The sequence below is a fragment of the Apiospora hydei genome (genome assembly GCF_038363865.1).
Source record: "Apiospora hydei strain CBS 114990 chromosome Unknown utg000008l_segment0_segment0, whole genome shotgun sequence".
Classification (NCBI taxonomy): Eukaryota; Fungi; Ascomycota; class Sordariomycetes; order Amphisphaeriales; family Apiosporaceae; genus Apiospora; species Apiospora hydei.
This window is the reverse complement of record NW_027117367.1, coordinates 3,389,880-3,411,309: the sequence shown is the minus strand read 5'-3', so window position 1 is coordinate 3,411,309 and position 21,430 is coordinate 3,389,880. Positions and strand designations below refer to the sequence as shown.

General features: G+C 57.4%; 8 protein-coding genes across 8 annotated transcripts; 5 read left to right on the top strand and 3 right to left on the bottom strand.

Moving 5' to 3' along the window:
- Positions 1-1,101: 1,101 nt before the first annotated feature.
- PG997_011650 (uncharacterized protein) lies at positions 1,102-3,604 on the bottom strand (the record flags this gene model as incomplete). The annotated part of the gene is made up of 5 exons (XM_066815965.1): positions 1,102-1,962; positions 2,019-2,783; positions 2,841-2,896; positions 3,028-3,215; positions 3,585-3,604. 5 exons carry the CDS (start codon positions 3,602-3,604, stop codon positions 1,102-1,104), a joined length of 1,890 nt encoding a protein of 629 aa, XP_066665255.1.
- A 481-nt stretch (positions 3,605-4,085) lies between these two features.
- On the bottom strand, positions 4,086-5,450 carry PG997_011649 (methyltetrahydropteroyltriglutamate-homocysteine s-methyltransferase; the record flags this gene model as incomplete). Its single annotated transcript, XM_066815964.1, has 3 exons — positions 4,086-4,648; positions 4,714-5,028; positions 5,120-5,450. The coding sequence occupies 3 exons, from the start codon at positions 5,448-5,450 to the stop codon at positions 4,086-4,088; spliced, it is 1,209 nt and encodes a 402-aa protein (XP_066665254.1).
- Positions 5,451-7,101: 1,651 nt separating this feature from the next.
- Positions 7,102-8,451, top strand: PG997_011648 (uncharacterized protein; the record flags this gene model as incomplete). Its single annotated transcript, XM_066815963.1, has 2 exons — positions 7,102-7,737; positions 7,882-8,451. 2 exons carry the CDS (start codon positions 7,102-7,104, stop codon positions 8,449-8,451), a joined length of 1,206 nt encoding a protein of 401 aa, XP_066665253.1.
- A 385-nt stretch (positions 8,452-8,836) lies between these two features.
- Positions 8,837-10,193, bottom strand: PG997_011647 (uncharacterized protein; the record flags this gene model as incomplete). Its single annotated transcript, XM_066815962.1, has 3 exons — positions 8,837-9,155; positions 9,240-9,618; positions 9,689-10,193. The coding sequence occupies 3 exons, from the start codon at positions 10,191-10,193 to the stop codon at positions 8,837-8,839; spliced, it is 1,203 nt and encodes a 400-aa protein (XP_066665252.1).
- Positions 10,194-12,032: 1,839 nt separating this feature from the next.
- PG997_011646 (uncharacterized protein) lies at positions 12,033-13,205 on the top strand (the record flags this gene model as incomplete). Its single annotated transcript, XM_066815961.1, has 3 exons — positions 12,033-12,184; positions 12,269-12,881; positions 13,164-13,205. The coding sequence occupies 3 exons, from the start codon at positions 12,033-12,035 to the stop codon at positions 13,203-13,205; spliced, it is 807 nt and encodes a 268-aa protein (XP_066665251.1).
- Positions 13,206-14,014: 809 nt separating this feature from the next.
- On the top strand, positions 14,015-15,907 carry PG997_011645 (uncharacterized protein; the record flags this gene model as incomplete). Its single annotated transcript, XM_066815960.1, has 3 exons — positions 14,015-14,179; positions 14,272-15,286; positions 15,366-15,907. 3 exons carry the CDS (start codon positions 14,015-14,017, stop codon positions 15,905-15,907), a joined length of 1,722 nt encoding a protein of 573 aa, XP_066665250.1.
- A 417-nt stretch (positions 15,908-16,324) lies between these two features.
- Positions 16,325-18,058, top strand: PG997_011644 (uncharacterized protein; the record flags this gene model as incomplete). The annotated part of the gene is made up of 1 exon (XM_066815959.1): positions 16,325-18,058. The coding sequence occupies one exon, from the start codon at positions 16,325-16,327 to the stop codon at positions 18,056-18,058; it is 1,734 nt and encodes a 577-aa protein (XP_066665249.1).
- Positions 18,059-19,460: 1,402 nt separating this feature from the next.
- PG997_011643 (cytochrome P450) lies at positions 19,461-21,308 on the top strand (the record flags this gene model as incomplete). The annotated part of the gene is given in 6 exon segments (XM_066815958.1): positions 19,461-19,488; positions 19,664-19,804; positions 19,836-20,218; positions 20,326-20,426; positions 20,445-21,049; positions 21,124-21,308. 6 exon segments carry the CDS (start codon positions 19,461-19,463, stop codon positions 21,306-21,308), a joined length of 1,443 nt encoding a protein of 480 aa, XP_066665248.1.
- Between the last annotated feature and the right edge of the window lie 122 nt (positions 21,309-21,430).

Sequence of the window (21,430 nt, the reverse complement as noted above, 5' to 3'; positions counted from 1 at the left end):
TTTGCTCACCATAGTAGTGGTATCGACCCCGTGTCTCGCTTGCACCCCCTTCTTCGGCTGGACTACAGCTCGAGCGTTTGTCGAATCCTCCCCTGTTGAATCCGTCATCATTAATAGCCAAATTCCCTTCTGAATGCGCCGTAAGTATCGCTCATGGGCCTGCTATTGTGTTGAAGTTTTCTGTGTATGCCCCTTTCCCTGTTCATTCGGAAGACATCGAGACAGTCGTCCAACATTCGCTTTCTATAATTCTTATTCAACACATAGAAAGAACTTCAAAGTCGATCTAGACTCATGTGGAGATACAGAGCAGTCTGGAAACCCTCTGAAGCGATGAACAGGAGAAGAAGAGAAGGAAGAGGGAGAGGAAGGGGCGAGCGAAGACCAAGAAACAAGCAGGACAGTAAGACAACCTCAAACACCCTAGACCCGAGACATGCATCCAGCGAGGGAGGAATCCTCGACTAATTGCGTGCTCGAAGATGAACTGAGAGAAATCCTCCCGTCCGTAGAAAGAAGCTCGCGGCAAAACGTGGTCCCCGCCACCCCCATCTCCAGCTGCATGCACCCTCCCGTGATGAGTCCAGAAGCCCCCCGGTCCGTTTGCGCTCTCGTGTGACAACTAGAAAAGCTCTTGAGTCACGGTCAGTCGCACGTGTGGCATGTTACACAGATGGATGATGCGGCTCGCCTGCGCTTGATGCTTTGCATTCTTCCAGCTGGGCTGTTTCAGGTGCCCGTGGCACAAGGTGGGCGGTGAATGAGACTCGGCCGTTGGGGGAGTGCATCGCCTCAAGTCACGGTCAAACTGACGAAGAAGCTCAGCCAGAAGATGCATTGCGGGGATTACCGTGGGATTGTATCACGACGGGAGCCCTAAGTCTAAGAACAGCCTATTCCTATTCTCTTGTTTGCATCATTACATCGGCGACAAGAGTGAGTACCTACCCATTCCAGGAAGCCTCCAATCCAAGACCACCGGCTTCGCCGAAGCTACAAACAAACGCCCACCAAGTCCAATCCTTGCGACTTGGAAACAATAACAATAATACCTTGATATTCTTCTTCTTCTCTAGGCTCTCTACGCATGTGTAACATCTATCATTTCCGCGTTCTCTTTTTGTCGTCATCTCTCACTTCATTTAGGCATCTCCCCGCCGACCATAACAATACGACCCTCGATCCGCGGCGCAATGGCCTTGGTCCAGTCAATCTCAAACTCCCCTCCTTCAGCTCGTCGCCGACGCTGCAGTGGACCCCGGCGATCCGGCTCCACTTCCGGACGACGCGGCGCATGATCTGCAGCTCCTTGTCGATATCCTCGACATCGTGCTCCGCCTCGTGCGTGTCGCCCGCGCCCGCGCCCTCGCCCTCATCGTCCGACTCCGCGTCCGACTCCTCGCGCATCCCCACGCTGGCCCGGCGCGACCGCAGCTTCTCGGGCGTCCAGCTGTCCCAGCCCCCCTTGCCGTTTGCCTTGTGGGCCGCGTCGTACGGGCTGCGCTGGTCCTGGGGCGCGATGTGCGGGTGCGACGTGCTGACCTTGCTCTGCACCGTGTCCCAGTGCTGGTTGATGGCGTTGCCCCAGTTCTTCCACTTGCCCATGACGCGCAGCGACAGGAAGTACTGCCGCAGCATCATGGAGATGAGGATCCCGTTCTCCTCCGACACGATCTCCTCGCACTCGCCGCCCTCGGACTGGATCAGCAGGCTGTCGTAGCCGTCCTTTCCGCGGCCCATGTAGCCGCGCGTCACCAGCACGTACTTCTTCTCCATGTCGACGGGCTCGCCGCCGATCGTGGCCGACACGATGCGCTCGCCCGCGGGCTTGCTCGCGTCGAACTCGAACGTGATGTTGGACACCTGCGGGAAGCGCCCCTCGAGCGCGGGGAACTGCGACACGCTGTTCTCCAGCGCGAGCCAGATGTTCTTGCCGCTGGCCTTGATGACGACGACGGGGTCCTCAAAGGGAAGCAGTTCATAATATCCTTCATAAGGAGAGGACCGGGGACGTAGACCTGGTCACCGCGAATGGTGCCGGACGCCATGATGCAGCAGTCGCCGGAGTAGTAGTGGCGCATGATGTCGCACACGAAGTTGCCGATGTTGCTCTCCTTCAACCTGACAGTCCTGAATCGGGCATCCAGTGGCGCAGCGGTGTAGCCGACGGGCTTCTGGAGAGTCGCATTGAGACTTGAAGTCAGCTTCTCCACCAGCTTCACGGTAGCCTCGTGCTTGGGAATGGCGGACGTGACGTCCCGCCTGGTGATGTTCACATCCCAGCGCTTCGGGTCGTCAGGCTTGCGCCTGGCCTCGAGATACGACAGCTGCTTGAAGTCGGTGCCGGACCGAAGGACGTGGGTGCCCTTGATGAGGCTGTGGTTGTAGTAGTGGTCGTGACCGCCAAGAATAATGTCGATGATGCCGTCCGTCTGCTCGGCCAGCTTGTTGTCGTTGGGCTCGCGCATGTGCGTGATGGCAATCACGATGTCGGCGCCCTCGGCCCGCAGCTGGGGCACCAGCTCTTTCGCCGTCTCGGACGCGGACTTGTAGATGAGGTTGGGCGGGAGACTGTTAATCGTCTCTAACCACTCGCGCTCGCCCAGGCCGATGAGGCCGATCTTGATGCCGTTGGACGAGGTGAGCATGTGCGTCCGCTTGCAGTTGCCGATCGGCACGTCCTCGCCCAGGGCGGGGTCCAGGATATTGGCGACCAGCCAGGGGAACTTGCACTTGGACGCCAGGTAGCGGAACTGGCGCACACCAAAATCCAGGTCGTGGTTCTGTGATCGTCAGCAGTGGCCCCAAACTCAAAATGTTTAATAATCATGTTAACATACCCCGAGAGCTGCAGCATTTGTCCCGATGTTGTTCAGGATAGGATGCATGTGAGTTCCTATAGTTGTGTGTCAGCATGCGCGTCTCCTTGGCGGCCACAGGAACGAAGATCCCAAGTAGCGGTGGGCCGTCTTCGCAGCAGAAGCAAGCTGTGCAGGGGTGCCCATGAATTGGCTTTCGGCTGCTGACCTTTGGTGATGGAACTCTCGAGACTCGGGTTGAATGCGTCACCGGAAAAGAGCGTGATCAGGTCCGACTGCCCCTTGAACTGGTCGGCGTGCCGGTAGTGCTCCATCAGCGTTATGAAGCGAGCCGCGCCGCCGACGGGCTCGGCCGAGGACGCATCGATGTGGTAGACATCGTTGTAGTGCACCAGCCTCAGGTCCGGGGGCCGTCAGAGTTGCCGGAGCTGTAGGTTTCCGACTCGTTGGGAGGAGGATCTGATCTGTCGCGCATCGTGAAGGGAGTGGAAAGTATAATGAATGTCGAAGGGGGTAAGGGGGTGAGAATGCAAGTTGGGATGAATGCAGGTGTTCAGGAGTTAGTTGGTTGGACGGTACTAGAACACAGTCGATCAATCGGGGAAGTGAGCTGGACTGCCCCGCCAAATCGCTGGCCTACAGGCGAACAGGGGGGCTCTACAGGGGGCAGGGGAGGAGGGGCAGCGTGGAATTGATCAATTGATGGCGGGGCAGTGCTGGCTGTCGCTCGCGCTGGCAAGAGAACAGATACAGGAAAACGCAAACATCGAGCCCAGGGCAGCCATGCTGATGGGATATTCTTAATTTACTTAGGTAGATCCATAAACTAACCACAGAAAGGATTGGAATCGATCAATGAGGAAGAGGGAATTGGCAACGCAGATGCACTGGGGGTTGGTTGCGTGCCTGGCCGGAACGTCCCATTGCGTTAGGCCGGCTGTAGGACAGCTCATCAATGCATCGGAAGCATCGACCAACGAGAGCCCCCAACCGTCGACGGCGTACGTGCTATGCATGAATGTGACACGCGGGCTCGAATAGACGGATACACGAAAAAGAGACATAAGCCAAAAGCCAAGTGCTTGGTGTTTGATGCTTGGAGGAAATGATCAATGACCTGACCGACTTTTGGAACGCTGCAATTGCTATGGTGGGGTAAAGAGCATTCAATGGCTGGAAATAGTGCAAGCAAGCTTCATAAAACCATCAGCCATCAGCCATCACTCGAGACTAGCAAACAATATGCAGTAAATAGCGACAACGAACTTAAGGCTGACCGGGCCAGATGGCATCCGCCAGCTCCCGCACCAGCTTGAGCTTCGCAATCATGTCCTCGCGCGTCACCGAGTTGCCCAGATGATGACTAGCAAACCCGCACTGCGGACTGACCCCCAACCTCTGCAGCGCCTCCTCGCGCGTCTGCCCGGCCCCGCTCGCGACCACATCCGCCGCCTCGTAGACGCGCTCCTTGAGCTTGCCCACGTCCTCGAGTTCGGGGAACTTGCTGGTAATTACGCCCAGCACCACGTTCTTGTGCTTGGGCAGGTGCTTGAGCGGCTCGAACGTGCCCGCACGCTCCGTGTCGTACTCGAGGAAGTACGTGTCGGCGCTGATGCCGTTGAACAGCTTGGTCGCGATCCGGTCGTACCCGCCCTCGGAGAAGTGCTTGCTGTACGCGAAGTTGCCCCGGCACAGGTGGATGCCCACGTGCATGTCCGCCGGCCGCCCGCTCAGGCAGTCGTTGTACAGCGTCACGTACGAGTCCAGCAGCGCCTCGGCGTCTTCGCCGTCCTCCTTGAAGCCCGCCAGCATCTTCTCGGAGCAGAAGTCTGGAGGTAGAATGTGTATGTCAGCCATTGTCGTTCATTACAGTGCCGTAAAAGCAACTACTCACAGGCAAGGTTGGGGTCGTCGATGGTGACGTTGCGGCATCCCGCATCGTACAGCGTCTGGAGCTCCGCCCGGTAGGCGGCCGCGATGTCGGCAAAGTACTCGGCGTCGTTGGCGTACACCTCCTGCGGGTACGCCTTGCCCTTCTTGTATCGCAGGTGGTACCACTCAGGCGCGGCCAGCGTGATCTTGAGCTCCTTGACCCGGTCGGCCGGCACCAGCTTCTTCAGGTACTCCCAGTCCTTCATGTAGGAAGAGCCGACATGCTTGATCTTGCCCGTGCATACAATCGTCTCACCGGGCTTGTGGCCGGTCTCAGCTGTAGCGATGGTCAGAACAGATTCACTAATTTGGCCTCATCGCCGCTCTTCGCCGTCTTATCTTCTTCGCTCGTCATGAGATCAACTTACTGAAAGCGGCAGTGTCGGGAACATAGAGACGGAACATGTCCCAGTCCGGGTTGGGGATCTCCTCGAAGCCCTCCAGGTTGGGGAAGAAGGTGCCCCAGAACTGATGCCGGCGGTATTCGCCGTCACCGATGGCGTGGAAGCCCAGGTCCAGCTGCACCTTGACGATCTCATTAATGGCATTGTCCTCGAGGGTGGAGAGCTCCTTGTCCTGAACGATCTCGAGGGCTTTGGCGTTGTCCAGCGCGATACGCTTGTCCGTGATCTCCTTGGGACGGAGGAGAGAGCCCAGGTGCTCCGCTCGGAAGGGAGGGCGCTGCTTGTTGGTCGCCATGGCCTTAGTTTTGGGGGCGGTTTGAAGCTACTGCTGACAAGGTGGTGTGAGAAGGGGTGTGGTGTGTGTTGTAGTGCGGATTGGGTAGTTCTTTCCTGGTGTCTAGATGTTGAGGGAAGGACTGAAATAAGACATGCTAAGAAGGGGCGACACATGGCGAGCAAGGCTGTTATCACTTATATCTCGCAAATCCATATCGCTACATCATTCCTCGCTCTCCGCACCCACGATTCGAACAAGTGGGGGGTTGCCACAATTCCGTTAGTATCAGCATCCTGACACGTCTTGTCTGTCTGAGGAGTCCCTCGTTTCTGAGACGGTCAACTTGCAGTAGCCGGCAGTGGGGGCTTGATGGCTTGAGGGGTAGGTTGCAAGCCCTCTTCGGGTAGTAGGCACTGCGTAAACATCGAGAGAGTAAGCGAATCCTACGATGTGTTACCAAGCTTCGGCGCTGTCATCTGTTGCAAAAAAGACGAGCCTTTCCCGGCCATGGGGCCATATGATACTTTACCAGGGAGGCCGCTGGTTGGATCGCCAACGTCGCATCGTTCCTTCGCGGAAGGGCTAGGGACCGGGACCAAGTCGGTCCCTGAAAGAAAGTCGGCCAGGGAATTGCTGCAGAGCTCCAGCTTTTTTTCTCCAGTGCTTCTTCTTATAGGACTAGCGCCGACCACCCCGCACGCGCCTAGGCTATTACAAACGGCTGACTGGTCTCGTCTTCGGCAATCCGTAGCATTCTGTACGGCTGCTGGAATTGTACGCAGGTGAGGAATGATATGTGTTTATTTGCAACGGGGGCTCGGGTTCCTTGCGCGCGTGTATCTGGCTTGTCTGGGTGGAAGAATGCCGGCAGGATTTCGGTAGAGATACTGCAATAAGTGGCTGGCCTATCGCATATGAGCAACAATGAGATTCTCCTCGGTGATATATACCGAGTCTGAGTATCGGAGAATTTTCATAGGCAATCAGGGTCGGGTTGTTGCTCCGGTGGGCGGTGGTGGTGTCTACAGTACGACCCTCCGCACCAACCAGCCTTCAAGCTGATTTCTACGGTGAACCCCTTCTGACGTCATCCTTTCAGACTCGATGTTCAGACGCAAATCGCAACATCAAAACACGACTTGGTTAGGCGCTGAGAGAGGAAACATACTCCAAAATGAGACCTGAAGCTTTCGTCGAAGTCGTCTAACTTGGGCGCAGTTCAATTCCTAGAATCATTGGAATTGATCCCAGGTTTGGGCTTCATGAAAATATATGTTGGTGGGAGGTGCCGCCAAAAGCCAAAGGCCAAAGTCACGGCAGGCAGAACCACGTGCCTCAGTAGCATCATTGACTTACTCGCCTGACTGAGGAAGCCTTCCAATCCATCAATCCTATGGCTGCCTCTCGCAAAGTCCATCTGTATCGGACTCAATACTTCTAGAGATAGATATGTTATTTCTTTATTTTTAGACTCAATCAAACGTCCTTTGATACCGTGTCAGGAACACCGCTTGTCGCCCCGGATACATCTTTGGCCCAGAGGTGCTGCAGGTACTACCACCTACTGCTAGCCTTTCCGTCGCCTGCCATCCAGCCGACTGCTGGTTATTTTATCGCGGCCAGCTATATACCTACCAAAACCGATTGCTGCAGTGCGATAGAAGCAGATATGGACCGGCTTCCACGTGAGATACTAGCCGAGGTTCTGGAGTTCCTGGTTGGACCGGCCCCAACAGAATATCGACTCCACGACCAGCCAAGTGACGGCCTGCTCGAGAGCGAGGTACTAGACCTCAAGTCCGCATCGCAAGTCAACAAGCTCTGGCGCGGCCAGGCGCTTCCAATTCTGTTCCGCCACGTGCAGTGGCGGCCGGAGCTCTCTTCACTAGACGGCCTTGATCCCGTCCCTTTGCTGCGCTTCCTGGTGGGGAACAGGCTCCAGCGCAATGTGATAACCTTCACGCTGCTGGTCGATTTCGCCGACCACCAGATCGAATCGGCCAGAGTCGCCTACCAGATCCGCCCGTCAGATCTGGAATGGCTTTGGGATCAGCTGTTTGCTGCCATTGACCCTTTGAGGTTCACGATCATTGCCCCACCAGCCACACTGGCCGCGTTCCTCAATCGCATGCTGTTTCTGGATGATGCCTGGTCTTTCAATATCCCGTACCACATCCTCTCACTCGCCCGCTCCCACAGGGGCCCTCGCAGAGACTCTGAGAATATGCTAGATCTGTCATCGAGTCCTTTCGGCACGAGCAGCTCGCCGCCGGGTGCCTCCTCATCCGTCGCAGGTTCCTTCAAGGTGCCGTGCCCGCACCTCCCTGCCCCTTTCTGACGCTTCTTCCCTGGACTTCGATCCTATTGAACGAAGGCTCCTCCATCCGCGCCTATCAGACGTACGAGTTCTTCCTCCGGTCGCCACCGTCCATGCTAAGCGCCCTGCTAGGAACAGGAGAATACCCCAACAACTCCCCCGCTGTTCCCCAGGACCGTCGTCGACTTCAACTACATCGCCATCTTCCCGCTCTCGTCGCACATCAGCCACCTGATCCACCATCTGCCCAAGCTGGACCGCTTCTTCGTCCGTTTTACTCCCAGGCCCAACAACTGCATCCTCGAAGACCGCCAGACCCTCAAGCAAGTCGACATCGCGGACCTCTGGATGGAGCGCACCACCGCGTTCCGGCACATGCTGGGCGAGATCGTGAACGACCCCGGCGGCGGCGGCGGCGGGAGCGGGAGCGAGAACTGGAAGACGCTGAACGTGTTCGAGATTGGCGAGATGGAGGATGCGGAAGTACGGGCCTTGGCGCACACGTACGTCGACAGGGCCGGTTCCGGCTGGATAGTCACGGATGGCGTCACGCCGGGCGCCATGGTCCGGGTCGACGAGGAAGGGAAACCAAAAGGGCCGAGCGGTGCTGTTGTGCCGCACACCCCTGCTGTTCGCCATGATGTGTTGCATGGGCCGGGATGGGCGGTCATACCCAACTACCATTTTCAGCCTGTTTTATAGGGATGAGTTGGGTCGGGGCTGAATGCCTCGGATTACGAAAAAATACTTTTGGATTGTTCATTCTTCTAGAATATGGAATTATCTTATACAGCTAAAAGGCCTACACTCTGAGGACTTTATCGATGCTACATTTATGTCCGAGGGATTGCATCATTACGCTTCATTCATCATAATCTCCACCGATTCCGCAATTTCAGGTTCGCCTTTACGACTGCGGTGTTGAACGCCAGGGCTGTATGATAGACCATACCTTTGCAGTTGATCACATGCTCACTTGGTCCAAACTCCCTTTCGCCTCATTCATCTATCTTCTCCTTGTCCATTCGCCTCCATCTCCGCCAGCGCCGCATAGATCCCATTATACCCCATAAAGAAATATGTCTTGTCATGGAAACTTCTCGTGCCCCGTCAGCCGGCCTTGCGTGTCGCGCACCCGGTCCAGCGCCCCCGCCGCCCGCGGCCGGCGCACGCTCTCGATCCGGCGCAGGATGGCGGGTACGTCTTCGCGGCGGACCGTTCCCGTCCCCGTTTCGTTGTTCAGCAGCCGCAGCGCCTCGGCGTCCTCGATGCTCAGGTTCGCGCCCTGGCCCTGCATCGGCGTCATGGCGTGCGCGGCGTCGCCGATCAGGATCGCGCGGCCGCGGGTCCAGGTGGGGAGGGGTTCGAGGTCTTGGAGTTCCCAGGACTTGATCTCGGTCGCCGCGCTGTTCAATACGAATATCCTTATATCAGCTTCACCTTTCGGGATATGAATGAGTCAATTTGGCGCTTTTTGTCTTTGGACGTACCTGAGGATCCGTTTCAGCCCCTCGTCCCACCCGAAGTACTCCAACATCTTATCGCGGTCGCCCTCCGCGTGCCAGGACTCGGTGGTGCTCTTGCTCGACACCTGTGTCTCCATGATGCAGGAGAAGTTGAAGCACGTGTGGCGGCGCAGCGGGTAGATTGTGATGAAGCGGCGGCTGCCCTCGGGCCCGTTGAGGAAGTAGGACGCGTTCCGGTACATCTCGGGCGTCCACCAGCGGGGAGGCGGCAGGTCGGCCAGGGCCCGGTCCGCGGCCTCGACCGAGACGGCGACGCGGTAGGCGGAGAGGCCCGTCTTTTGGGCCGTCGGGCAGCCTGCGCCGACGATGGTGGGGCGGAGGCGGGAGTGGATTCCGTCGGCGACTGTTTGGTGGTGGCATTGCGTTAGGGGAGGTCACTCGTTTCTTTCCTTGAAAGGGGATTTTCCACTTACTTATGATGACGTCTCCCCTCACTTTCGTCCCATCACTCAACACAATCACCCCCTCCTCCGGCTCCACCCCCACAACCGCATTCCCATACTCGACCCTCGCCGGCTCCCCCTCAATCCCCAACTCCCTCGACGGCGCCGTCGCCAACCTCACCAGCTCATCCCGGAAATCCGAGCGCTTCTGCCCGAGGGTCTCGGTCCCGAACCGGGACCTGAGGTCCATGTCGGCGACCTCGATCATGTTGTTCTGAGCATCAAAGATGCGGAACCGCCGGATAGGCACCCCGCCCACCGCGGGGCCCTCGCCCTCGTACCCCAGCGGGTTCAGGATTTTGGTCCCGTTGCTTCCGATGATGATGCCCTGCCCGCCCGTCGCGACCGCGGCGCCGCCGCGCTCGTAGACGGTTACGGCGTGGTGCTCGCGCAGGACGCGGGCGGCGGTGAGGCCGGCGAGGCCGGAGCCTACGATTAGGACTTTTAGTCCCTTGCTGTCGTTGTCGCTAGCCATCTTCGCTGATAAAGAGGAGATATGGCTGTGTCTCTTGTTTCTTGGGTCTGTATAGGGGTTCAATGATTAATCTGAAGGGGGGATATACATTGCTTCCACCCGTGGGCAAAAGCTTATGTATTATGCTTGTGTATACATCTAATCGTTCGGTGTTCGGCGAGCTGATAAGGAGAGACGCCGTCAACTCCTCAACTCCGCATCTACTATTTCTACCATGCAGTTGGGTGTTGTCGATGCTACGGCGGGGTAGTTCCCCGACTCCAAAGGCTGTGTAATACCATCTTGCATCCGGCTTACACCCGAATCCCGTTCCTTATCGCTTGTAGTTTAAGGGAAGTACTCGTACTTTTGGTTCTCCTTCAATGCTATGGTACGGGCGTAGCATTTCATGTCGTTCGTCGAAGAGATGTGTCAAACCATGGACAGCCTATCCAAATGCTCGCAATGCCCATCATTCAATAGCCCCCCCCATGGAGTGAAACGCGGCGGCGTCCATATGATTTCTGGATAGCGCGAACCCGTCGAGGTGTGAAAGAAACATAAGGGCCGTTCGACCACGACGATCAATTGAATAAGAAGCCATTGAAGTTGTCGTTTGTCAGTTGTTAGCGGGTTTCTACTAGGGGTAAGGATACGGCACTGCACTTCCAGTTAGTGCTATCAGATTCGCCCATGGAGGGGCACTGTCACTTCCATTGAAGACAAGATGCTTTCTTGCGACTCGCCTCGCCTCGTGGCGTATCTCTTTATTTCACTTCCTGCCGTTCCTTTATTTTTTTCTTCCTTTTAATTGGTTTGTGTCCAGAGACTTGAATGCTCTGGGAGGCCGAGGTCTTGGCATCACTTCATATAAGCCAGGCACTCAGTCACTGACCTAGAGCCTAAGAACCCGAACCCTTGTACACGGCAGCCCTAGGATCCGAACAAGAGCGCACGCTATGGACCGTGGTCAGGACGCGCACGAATAGAACAGAGAGAGAGTATTGCTTTACCTAGTAGTTTTCCTTTTTATCTAATTTTAGTTGCAACCGTGGAATCATTCAGATCTCAATCCCGAGCACGCTCAATCGCGGCCCCTGTTCCGCCCATAATGGAGCGTTCACCTCCGAAGTGATGGTGCGGAGATGGGGGAAAGCATGGGGCTTTACGTCGCCCCGTACGCCGTGCAAAACACCAGGCACAGGTCTCGACTGGTAAGTTCACCCACCTCCTTCCACCAACCCCGTCCAGTAATTTTAGCAACCATACATGCCAAGTCATGATTGGGGATATCTTACGTATCCGTGCTGAATAGATACTAGCACACATCCCTGGCAATTCAGCCTGAATTGTTTATTCCCCTGTAGCGAACCAGCAAGGACACAACGGGTACAATCGACCTATACACGTCTTTACCCTTGCCATGGCCACTCGTCGCGTGATGCCACAAGTCTTCATCAACGCCTAGGAACGTCTGAAAGCCTTGCCAGCAGTGTAGCTGAACCAAACAATATTTTGGCAAGCATGGCGTGTATCTTGGAAAATATCCGTCAATCAGTGGGAGAGGCCATCAGTCATGGCGCCGCCCGCTGGTGGGTGTCCGGCCCAGTGGATACCACCACGGCCGTCCAGCTTCCGGGCCAGATCGGGGTAATGGCAAGATTCGCTCACCAAAGCTGCAACCACTGGCTCCCAGTTCAAATGGCCAAGCTAATGCCAAGTCAAAATATATAACGATTGACGTCCCTCGCCGATGCTTGGTACTCTGGATGCTGGGAAACAAGCAACAGCCAAGACGGTAATTCACTCAATCGCTGCAGATCTCCAATATCCCAAGCCTCCTCGACCCATCCATCGACCATGCTGTCCTACACTGCGCTTCTCAGCCTGTTGGCTGCCGGGGCTGCTGCCTTCCCTTTCAATGTCACCGAGATGACGGGGGATCTCGTGGCTCGGCAGTCCATCAGTAACAGCCAGACTGGTACCAACAACGGATACTACTACTCTTTCTGGTAAGACTGAACAAGAACTACGGCCGCATTCTCTTGTTCGTGGTATGATGGGACGTACTAACGGGGCATACCCCACGTGCGCAGGAACGCGGGCGGCGGCAACGTGCAGTACACCAACAAGGCCGGCGGCGAGTACAGCGTCTCGTGGCAGAACTGCAACAACTTCGTCGGCGGCAAGGGGTGGAACCCGGGCAGCAGCCACACCATCACCTACTCGGGCTCCTTCAACCCGGGCTCCAACGGGTACCTGTCGCTATACGGCTGGACCAAGAACCCGCTGGTCGAGTACTACGTGCTCGAGAACTTCGGCCCCTACAACCCCGGGTCGGGCGGGCAGCACAAGGGCAGCTTCACATCCGACGGCGCGACGTACGACATCTACGAGAGCCAGCGCGTCAACCAGCCGAGCATCGAGGGGACGTCGACCTTCAACCAGTACTGGTCCATCCGCTCGAGCAAGCGCACGAGCGGCACGATTACCATTGCGAACCACTTCGCGGCTTGGGCGAAGCAGGGCATGAACCTCGGATCCCACGATTACCAGATCCTCGCTACCGAGGGCTACCAGAGCTCCGGATCATCCGATATCACGCTCAGCGCCGGCGGCAGCTCCGGTGGTGGTGGCGGTGGTTCCAGCAACCCGAGCCCCACTACCCAGCCGGGGACCTCGCAGCCGACTAGCCCGCCCAGCGGCAACGTGAGTGCTTCCTCGTTTGTTCGGGGTTCTTTTCCGCTTGGCTAACGTATTGGTGCAGTGTGGAGCCATGTGGGCTCAGTGCGGAGGCCAAGGGTGGTCGTAAGTCATCTTCCTTGGCGCCTAGGTATTCCGAGCTTCGTACTAATGATGATTGTGCTCAGGGGCGCAACTTGCTGTTCTCAGGGGACTTGCCAGGCTTCCAACGAATGTAAGTCGAAACCTCTTGCTTTTTCCGCTAGAACTTCAAAAGTCCTTCGCTAACTCCTTCCTTCCTTCCGCAAGACTATTCCCAATGCCGCTAGGTTCCGTCCAGGCGGATCATGAGTCAGTTGACAGGGGCGGGCCGAACCCCTGAGCCTAAATAAGCAGCTGGCTTACTTTTTGACAAGAGCAGCACTGTTCTTCTTTTCTTCTTAGACGATGCCTCATAACCGTCTCTATTGGGACGACTTGACCTCGCTGGAGCTCTCAAGTACCATGGCTTGCAGTTTTAGGAATTGTCCGTACTTAGCGATCATGCTCCAACGTAATAGCTCCAAATGTCTATTATCTCCGCACCCACCACACAAGTATGCTGTGAACCTCACTCCATGCACCGTGATCGATTGACCGTATAAGCTTAATGTAACACTCCCGGCATACGTGCTTCCCATCATTGGTCTTCTCCATGCATAGACGAGACATACATGATTACTGCATCAGGCTAAAAGTACGAAGGAGAGAGGGGTCAACCCGGGTCTTGGCTTGATACATCCAAATAACGAACGAATCGGGCGGCAATCTCGCGTCGCCTTGCATGCGGAATATGCAGAGTCTTCCCCAATGCCGATGCATTGTGAAAGTGATAAGGCATGCCTTATTAACAACCAACATCTGTCTGCGATTGCGTAACATTGAACTCAGAAGCCTCCTTCCTCCCCAATAATGGGAGGCAGATCTGTCTGACTCGCATCGGGGGCGGGCTGGCTTCGGCGACGTATCGCCTCCCCAAGTATGCGACGGGTATGCGGCAGGGTCACACGTAGTCACAGGGAACACTATCAGTACGAACGTACACGTTATACATAAAAAGGGCTGCACTGCACCTCAGAGTGTGACAATCTGCAGCGCTCGAGTCACATTCCCATTGCGACATGGACACCCCGAAGGACACCGCGTCCGAGCGCGCCGAACGCGTCGTCGAGAAGACACACATAGACGGCACGGTCGACTACGTGTCAGCGGACGTCATCGGCGGCGATGTAGAAAACTTACCAGCCGGCTACTTCCGCAGTCCGCAGTTCATCGGCACCGTCGTGGTGAGCACTTTACTTTAGAAAATCATGCATATGCCGTTACACGGCGTTTTCGTGAGATCTGTCTAACAATATCACTGTACTGCACTTCATAGGCAACATGCACCGCGAGCATCTGCGCCTACCTGAGCTGGGTCATGCCCGCCAACACCCTGAGCCTGATCGACGCGGACCTGGGCCCCTCCAACGACATCGGCTGGGTCGGCACGGCGTACTTGCTGGGGAACGGCATCGGGTTCCTGCTCGTAGGCCGGCTGAGCGACATCTTCGGCCGCCGCTGGATGGTACTCGCCTGCAACAGCCTGAGCATCGTCGGCTGCGTCCTAGGCGCCGCCGCGCCCTCCGTGGGAGCCCTCATTGCCGCCACATTACTCAACGGCTTCGCCGCCGCCGGCCAGCTCTCCCACCAAGTCATCCTAGGCGAACTAGTCCCGAACCGCCTGCGCGGGCCCATCGTGACCCTCGTCTTCCTCTCCTCGCTCCCCTTCGCCGTCTTCGGTCCTGCCATCGCCCGCCTCTTCATCCTGAACACGTCCTCCGGCCAAAAAGGGAGCCGAGTGGGCGGCTGGCGCTGGTCGTTTTATCTCGGTATCATCTTCTCGGTCAGCACGGTTGTGCTATATGCCGTCTTCTACCACCCGCCCCGCTACGAGCAGTTGCACGTCCGCGGGCGCACGAAATGGGCCCAGGTCCGGGCTCTAGACTTTGGGGGGTTGTTCCTGTTCTGCGCGGGGATGACGCTGTTCCTCGTCGGCCTGTCGTGGGGCGGGACGACGTACCCGTGGCGCAGCGCGCCGGTGCTTGCGACGTTGATTGTGGGGATCGTGGTGTTAGTGGCCTTTGGCTTCTACGAGCAGTACGTCGCCGGCGCCCGGGACCAGGGCCACGGCAGCAGTGCCATCATGCCCCCTCGCATTTTCAGAAATATCGAGTACGTCGCCGTCGTCATGATCGCGGCCCTGAGCGCCATGGTCTACTTCAGCATGACCGTCCTGTGGCCGACGCTCATCACCCACGTCTTCGGCGCCAGCGTCCTGAGCGTCGGCTGGCAGTCCAGCGTCGTGGGCGGCGGCGTCCTGCTCGGGCAGACGATCGGGGGCTCACCATCTCGTTCGTGCCGCGCGTCAAGCTGCAGACGGTCGCGGCCTCGGTGTGCGCCGCGGCCTTCATCGCGAGCCTCGCGGGGTAGTGGGGCCGGAGGGGCACACGGGCGTTATTGTCTTGGGCATTTTCGCGACCGTCGCGGTGGGGATCGTGGACAACATCGCGTTCCCGGGCGTCACGCTGCTCTTCGACGCGTGCGATATCGGACTCGCCGCCGGCGCGCTCGCCTCGATCCGCTCCATGGGCGGTGCCGTCGCGCAGGCGCTGTACGTCTCGGTGCTGAACACGCGGCTCGCGGGCCACCTGGCTACGGACGTGGGGCCCGCCGCGATGCGCGCGGGGCTTCCGGAGGCGTCTCTTCCCGCTCTATTTGCGGCGATCAAAGTGGACGACTTCGCTGGGGTCCCGGGGGCCACGCGCGAGGTCCTCGATGTGGTGGAGGCGGTGGTTCGCGACAGCTACGTGGCGAGCTTCAGGGTGGTGTTTTACGCGACGATACCGTTTGGGGTCTTATTGGTGGGTTTCGCTTGTCTGGTGCCGGATATGGATAAGTACTTGACGGGGAATGTGGCGAGGCGGCTGCAGAATAAGGACGCGGAAAGGGGGACGCCTAGCAACAGTGATTGAAAGTAGTATCCTAGCTGTTGTTGAGGCCATCTAGACAATCCAACGCCAAATCATAAGCTTCGCTCCTCTGTAAGGAGGCAGCATGATTCACATGATTGTCTGATATGCTTCCTTGTCGGGCACTTACCGTCTCGGCTTTGATTCCGAGGCCAGGGGGCAGGGGTGCGGAGAAAACATCCTTGGACTGCGGGGAAGTTGCATCGGCAAGCAATAATCATATTAGCGATGTTCGCGATGGAATGCATAGTGAACCGCCCCAATCACATATACATGAGGATGTGACATGGGGGACGCCGTATGAAGTCACTTAGGTAACGGTGCAATATTGGAGGGCGAAGCTTTATAAGGCACAAGACGTAGTTGAGTGTTCATCCCCTCTGAACCCCTGGGCAAGCTGCAATTGCCCGCGTCAACACCATGGCTACCGCCGAAATGCCATCTGAGATATTGTTTGACAATGAAGTTGTGAAAGTGACACTTTACGCTGATGAAGGCGGATGTGTGTACTTCCACGACATTCTTCCAGCAGATGCGTCTCCACGAGCTCAAGGCACCCCTCATTTCGAAAGCTCTGCAACCCCTCTCAGTGAAGTCCGGCTCAGCGGCGAGGGAAACTCGCAAAGCAAGACGTCCAAGGCGCTTGTTGGCAGCTATGTCGGGACGCGACTCAAGTATAGATCCCACGAGATCAAGACCGACGAAGCTCAGGGCCGCAAGACATTGGACGTGGCGCTGCACGATGAGCAGACGGGCATCACTGTCACGAGCCACATGACCCTGTTTGATGGGCTGCCCGTCTTGAGATCGAGCACGACGATCCGCAATGACGGGACAAAAGATGTGGTCGTAACGCAAATCTCTTCTCTGGTCATTGGCGGTCTCACCCGATCCAAGGAGTGGTGGGCAGATTTCAACGTGTCTTATGCGACCAATACTTGGTTCCGAGAGGCCCAGTGGCGCGGGATGTCTCTCCCTGACGTTGGCCTCGACGACTTCGGACTGTACCAACTCGACCAGGGCCATTTGGCACCTATGTCCATCTTCAACGTGTCGAACAGGGGTACCTTCTCCACACAGGGCCATCTGCCGATCGGTATACTCAAGCATCGCAACAATGCGGAGACTTGGCTTTGGCAGGTAGAGAATAACGGCTCGTGGAAGTGGGAGCTCGGCGACTGGAAAGACGACCTCTACCTCGCAGCCACCGGCCCAAACTCGAATGATCATGACTGGAGGCAGAGACTGGCCCCTGGGGATTCCTTTACTAGCGCCACGGCTGCGGTATGCCATATCTTCGGCGATGTCGACGCTGCCTTCGGGGCTTTCACGCAGTACCGGCGCCGCATCCGCCGAGACCATCCGGACCACAAGCACCTCCCCATCATCTTCAACGATTACATGAACTGCCTCATGGGCGACCCGACCGACGAGAAGATCCTCGCCCTCATAGAGCCGGTGGCCAAGTCGGGCGCCGAGTACTTCGTCATCGACGCGGGCTGGTACGCCGACGACAACGACTGGTGGGACGACGTGGGCGCCTGGGAGCCGTCGAAGAAGCGGTTCCCCATGGGCTTCAAGAACCTCCTGGACAAGATCCGCGCGGCCGGGCTGAAGCCGGGGCTGTGGGTCGAGGCCGAGGTGATCGGGGTCCGCAGCGCCGTCGCCGACGCTCTCCCGCCCGCGGCCTACTTCCAGCGCGACGGCGAGCGCATCCTCGAGAAGAACCGGTATCAGCTCGACTTCCGGCACCCGGCCGTGATCGAGCGCATGGACGGCGTCATCGACCGGCTCGTGACCTCGTACGGCGTCGCGTACTTCAAGTTCGACTACAACATCGAAGTGACCCAGGGCACCGACGTCGCCAGCAGCAGCCCGGGAGCCGGCCAACTCGCTCACAACCGCGCCTACCTGCGCTGGGTGTCGGGTCTGCTGGACCGGTACCCGGGCCTCGTGATCGAGAACTGCAGCAGCGGCGCGCAGCGGATGGACGACGCCATGAACGCCGTGCACACGTTGCAGTCAACGAGCGACCAGCAGGACCCCTACGGTACGCCGCCATCGCGGCCGCGATCCATACTGCCGTGGTGCCGGAGCAGGCGGCGACCTGGGCGTACCCGCAGCCCGGGTGGGATGATGAGACGAACGCGCTGACGGTCGTCAATGCGCTGGTGAGTGGGCGTGTTCACCTCAGTGGAAGGCTTGATTTGCTGGCGCCGGCGCAGTTGGAACTGATATACAGCGGTATGGATGTCTACAAGGAGATACGCGGGGATATTGCTACCGCGGTGCCGTTTTGGCCGCTAGGGTTCGCAAAGTGGCACGATGACTGGCTGGCGGCCGGGCTGCGTGTCAGTGGCGGCTCCGGAGGGGAGGAGGGAAATGTTACCTCGCTCTCTGGCGCCGCGGAGGTCAAGATTCATACGAATTGCCGTTTGCGGCCATTGAGGGGGCCAAGGAAGCTTCGACGTCGCTGCTCTATCCGAAGATGGCAGGGACGAAGCTAGAAGTTGCAGGGTCTGGCTTGCGTGTCACGATTCCGTCGGAGATCGGAGCCCGACTCTTCTCTGTGGCATGGAGTTAGGCATATTGCATAGTCTCCTGACTCATATAAGGCACCGTGCCTCTCATCTCTGAGTTATGGAGTTTCACATGTACTGGTATCAACCGTACAGGGCGGACATAATCTGAATTCCGACTGCTTATTCACGGGGCTCCACTCACTGATGAATTTTCCCCTCAGACTTCCCTCAAGACACTCGTAGTGTGATAACGTCGAGGGAGGAGGCCGCCTACGCCGAGGGGGCTCGGGATCGGCCTTGGCATGTCGAGCAATGAGCGCTGCCTGGAGGCACGATACGATGGACGAAGTAGCCACTAGCATTTTCTAGAAGCAAAGTCTGTCCGCATAAAACCGTCTAGACTCGGCTCGTACACCCCGAATTCGGTCATGAAGGTATGCACTGTTCAGCATGAACGACTCGTGAAAGCTTGAATTGGAAGATCTTTGCCCCAAGCGGGGTTGGTCAGCAATGTATCAGCCTGACAGCCCGTCCAATCGACAGGGGCGGAGAAGACTTCATGGTCCATGCCAGCCAATGGCGAGGGAATGTCGAAGCTTGTCTCGACTTGGGACGGGAGCTAGTCTGTGTATTCGACGCTCTGTTTTGTTTGCGGGGAAGGACATATGCACAATATGAGCTGCGGTCCAGTTTCCTGATGGAAATAATAAGCATTGGGGAGGAAATGGAAGCTCGGTCGCAAGTCAGTCCCCTTTCGAACACCTCCTCAATCTGTCATGTGGAACTGGGTAACCGCTTTCGAGATTGACGTGCGGGACGCAAGATGGTGGTGGGCGGCTTTGGGTTTGGGCTATGATGGATCACTCAGGCAGAGACGAACTGTATTGACAAAGAGCCTCGGGCTTCTCGCGCCATTTTGATTCACAGTCTTGGGTTTTATATGGAAAGAGTCCCAAGATAGGAAATGGATCAACTCGTCCATGACTTTCATGGTCCCCTCACTCTGTTAACCCCCGTCGAGATAGGGCATCACCATGGTCATTGACAAAAACAGCATCAAGGGTCCTGTCCTCCTTACAACCCAGTCACCTGGGTTGTCGTGATCCTGTTGGTAGTGGTAATGAAAGTGAGTACACCTTGAACAAGGCAGGCAGGTTCGGACTGGCGTAATAGAAGGGCTGATCGTACATGTAGTTGTCGCACATTGCCTTGCGCGGTCCATTGGCAAGACTTCCAGGCCCGTGGTACACCAGGTTTACTTCGGCAGTGTACACCTATCATCAGGTCCGGGGCCAGGCACCGGTATATGTTCATAACCTCCATGCCAAATATGGTCAGCATTCTAGCCCCGAACGAGCGGCCATCAAGCTTTCCCTAAGTCATACTTGATACTGATCCCACTTGGCCAGGGCCTATTGTGCGCACCACGCCTCACGAAGCCGATGTATCCGACCCGGCCGCTGTTCAGGCCATCCACCGCATCAAAGGAGAGTTCCTCAAGTCTCCTTGGTACGACTCGCTGGCCCTAGGGGCGCCAAACGTGTTCAACGCGACCGATCCGAACGTCCATCGGCGCCGTAGGCGTCTCCTGTCCCAACCTTTATCCGAAACTGGACTGCGGGGTTTGATCCCGATCATCGATGGCAAGATCCAGAAGGCCATCGACAGGATGGCCTCGGAGATGAAGGATAGGGGCGCGGCCGACATGTACAAGTGGTGGCTGTTCATGGCGACCGATATCATCGGCGCCTTGAGCTTCGGCGATTGCTTCCGGATGCTCGACAAGGGTGAGGTAAGGGGTACTTTCCTCCCTTCTCGTTTTCTCCTTCTCTCGTTCTCTGCCTATTCTGCAAGCAAGTGACGGTACAAGACTGAGATGACTGAACGCCCGGTCAACAGAAGAACCAGTACGTCATCGACCTCGAGTCTACCGGCGACACCTTCATGGTGCGCGCCGCCTTTCCATCCCTGACCGGCTGGATCCGCAAGGTGCCCGTCCCGTTCGTGCCCCTGGCGAGCCTCAAGACTGCCAACGAGGTCGAGTGCCGCACCATGAACTACGCGCACGAGTCCCTGCAGTGGCACCGGCGCCTCGTCGAGGAGAGCCCGGAGACGACGGTGCCGACGCTCTTCAGCAAGTTCTACAACGACAACACCATCACGGCGCGCGAAATGGCCGTCGACGCCCAGGCCTACATCATCGGCGGCAGCGACACCCTGTCCAAGACGCTGACGTACCTGGTCTGGGCCGTCTGCCGGAACCCGTCCGTCAAGGAAAAACTGGTGCGCGAGATCCAGCAGCGCCTGCCCCTGGCCAGCCAGCAGCGGAGCGGTATCACGGATGCCCAGGTTCGCGACCTGCCCTACCTCGCCATGGTCATCGAGGAGACGCTGCGACTCTATCCGGCCGTGCCCTCGGCCCTGCCGCGTGTCGTGCCACCCGAAGCCCCCGAGCTCTGCGGGCGCCGCCTCCCCGCCGGAGCCACTGTTACGACGTCGGCTTATTGTCTGCACCGCGACCCCACGGCGTTCCCGGACCCGGAGCGGTTCATACCGGAGCGGTGGCAGAATCCGACGAAGCGCATGAAGGATGCGTTTATGGCGTTCGGGGGCGGAAGCCGAGGTACGTATATCGGCAATTTTACTTACTTACAAACCTCGATTGGTTGCTGATGTCTTCTTACTACTTACTCGCAGTATGCCTCGGCATGCATCTCGCACGACTAGAGATCCGGCTCGCCGCCGCACGGTTCTTCCACCGGTTTCCCGACGTGGAGATATCGAATCTGGAGGGGATGAGCGACGACGATATGGAGGCCCAATGGTATTTTGTGTTGACTCCCAAGGGCAAGCGGTGCCTCATTCAGCAGGCGCGTGCATGAGCGTGGGTAGCGGGAGGCATGGTTTAGACATTTCTGTTAGCCAACGACTATGTACATAAGAGAATGACATGAGGTTATGTTATTGGGCGAGGAGGTTTGCCGAGATAGCATCCCATTCGGGT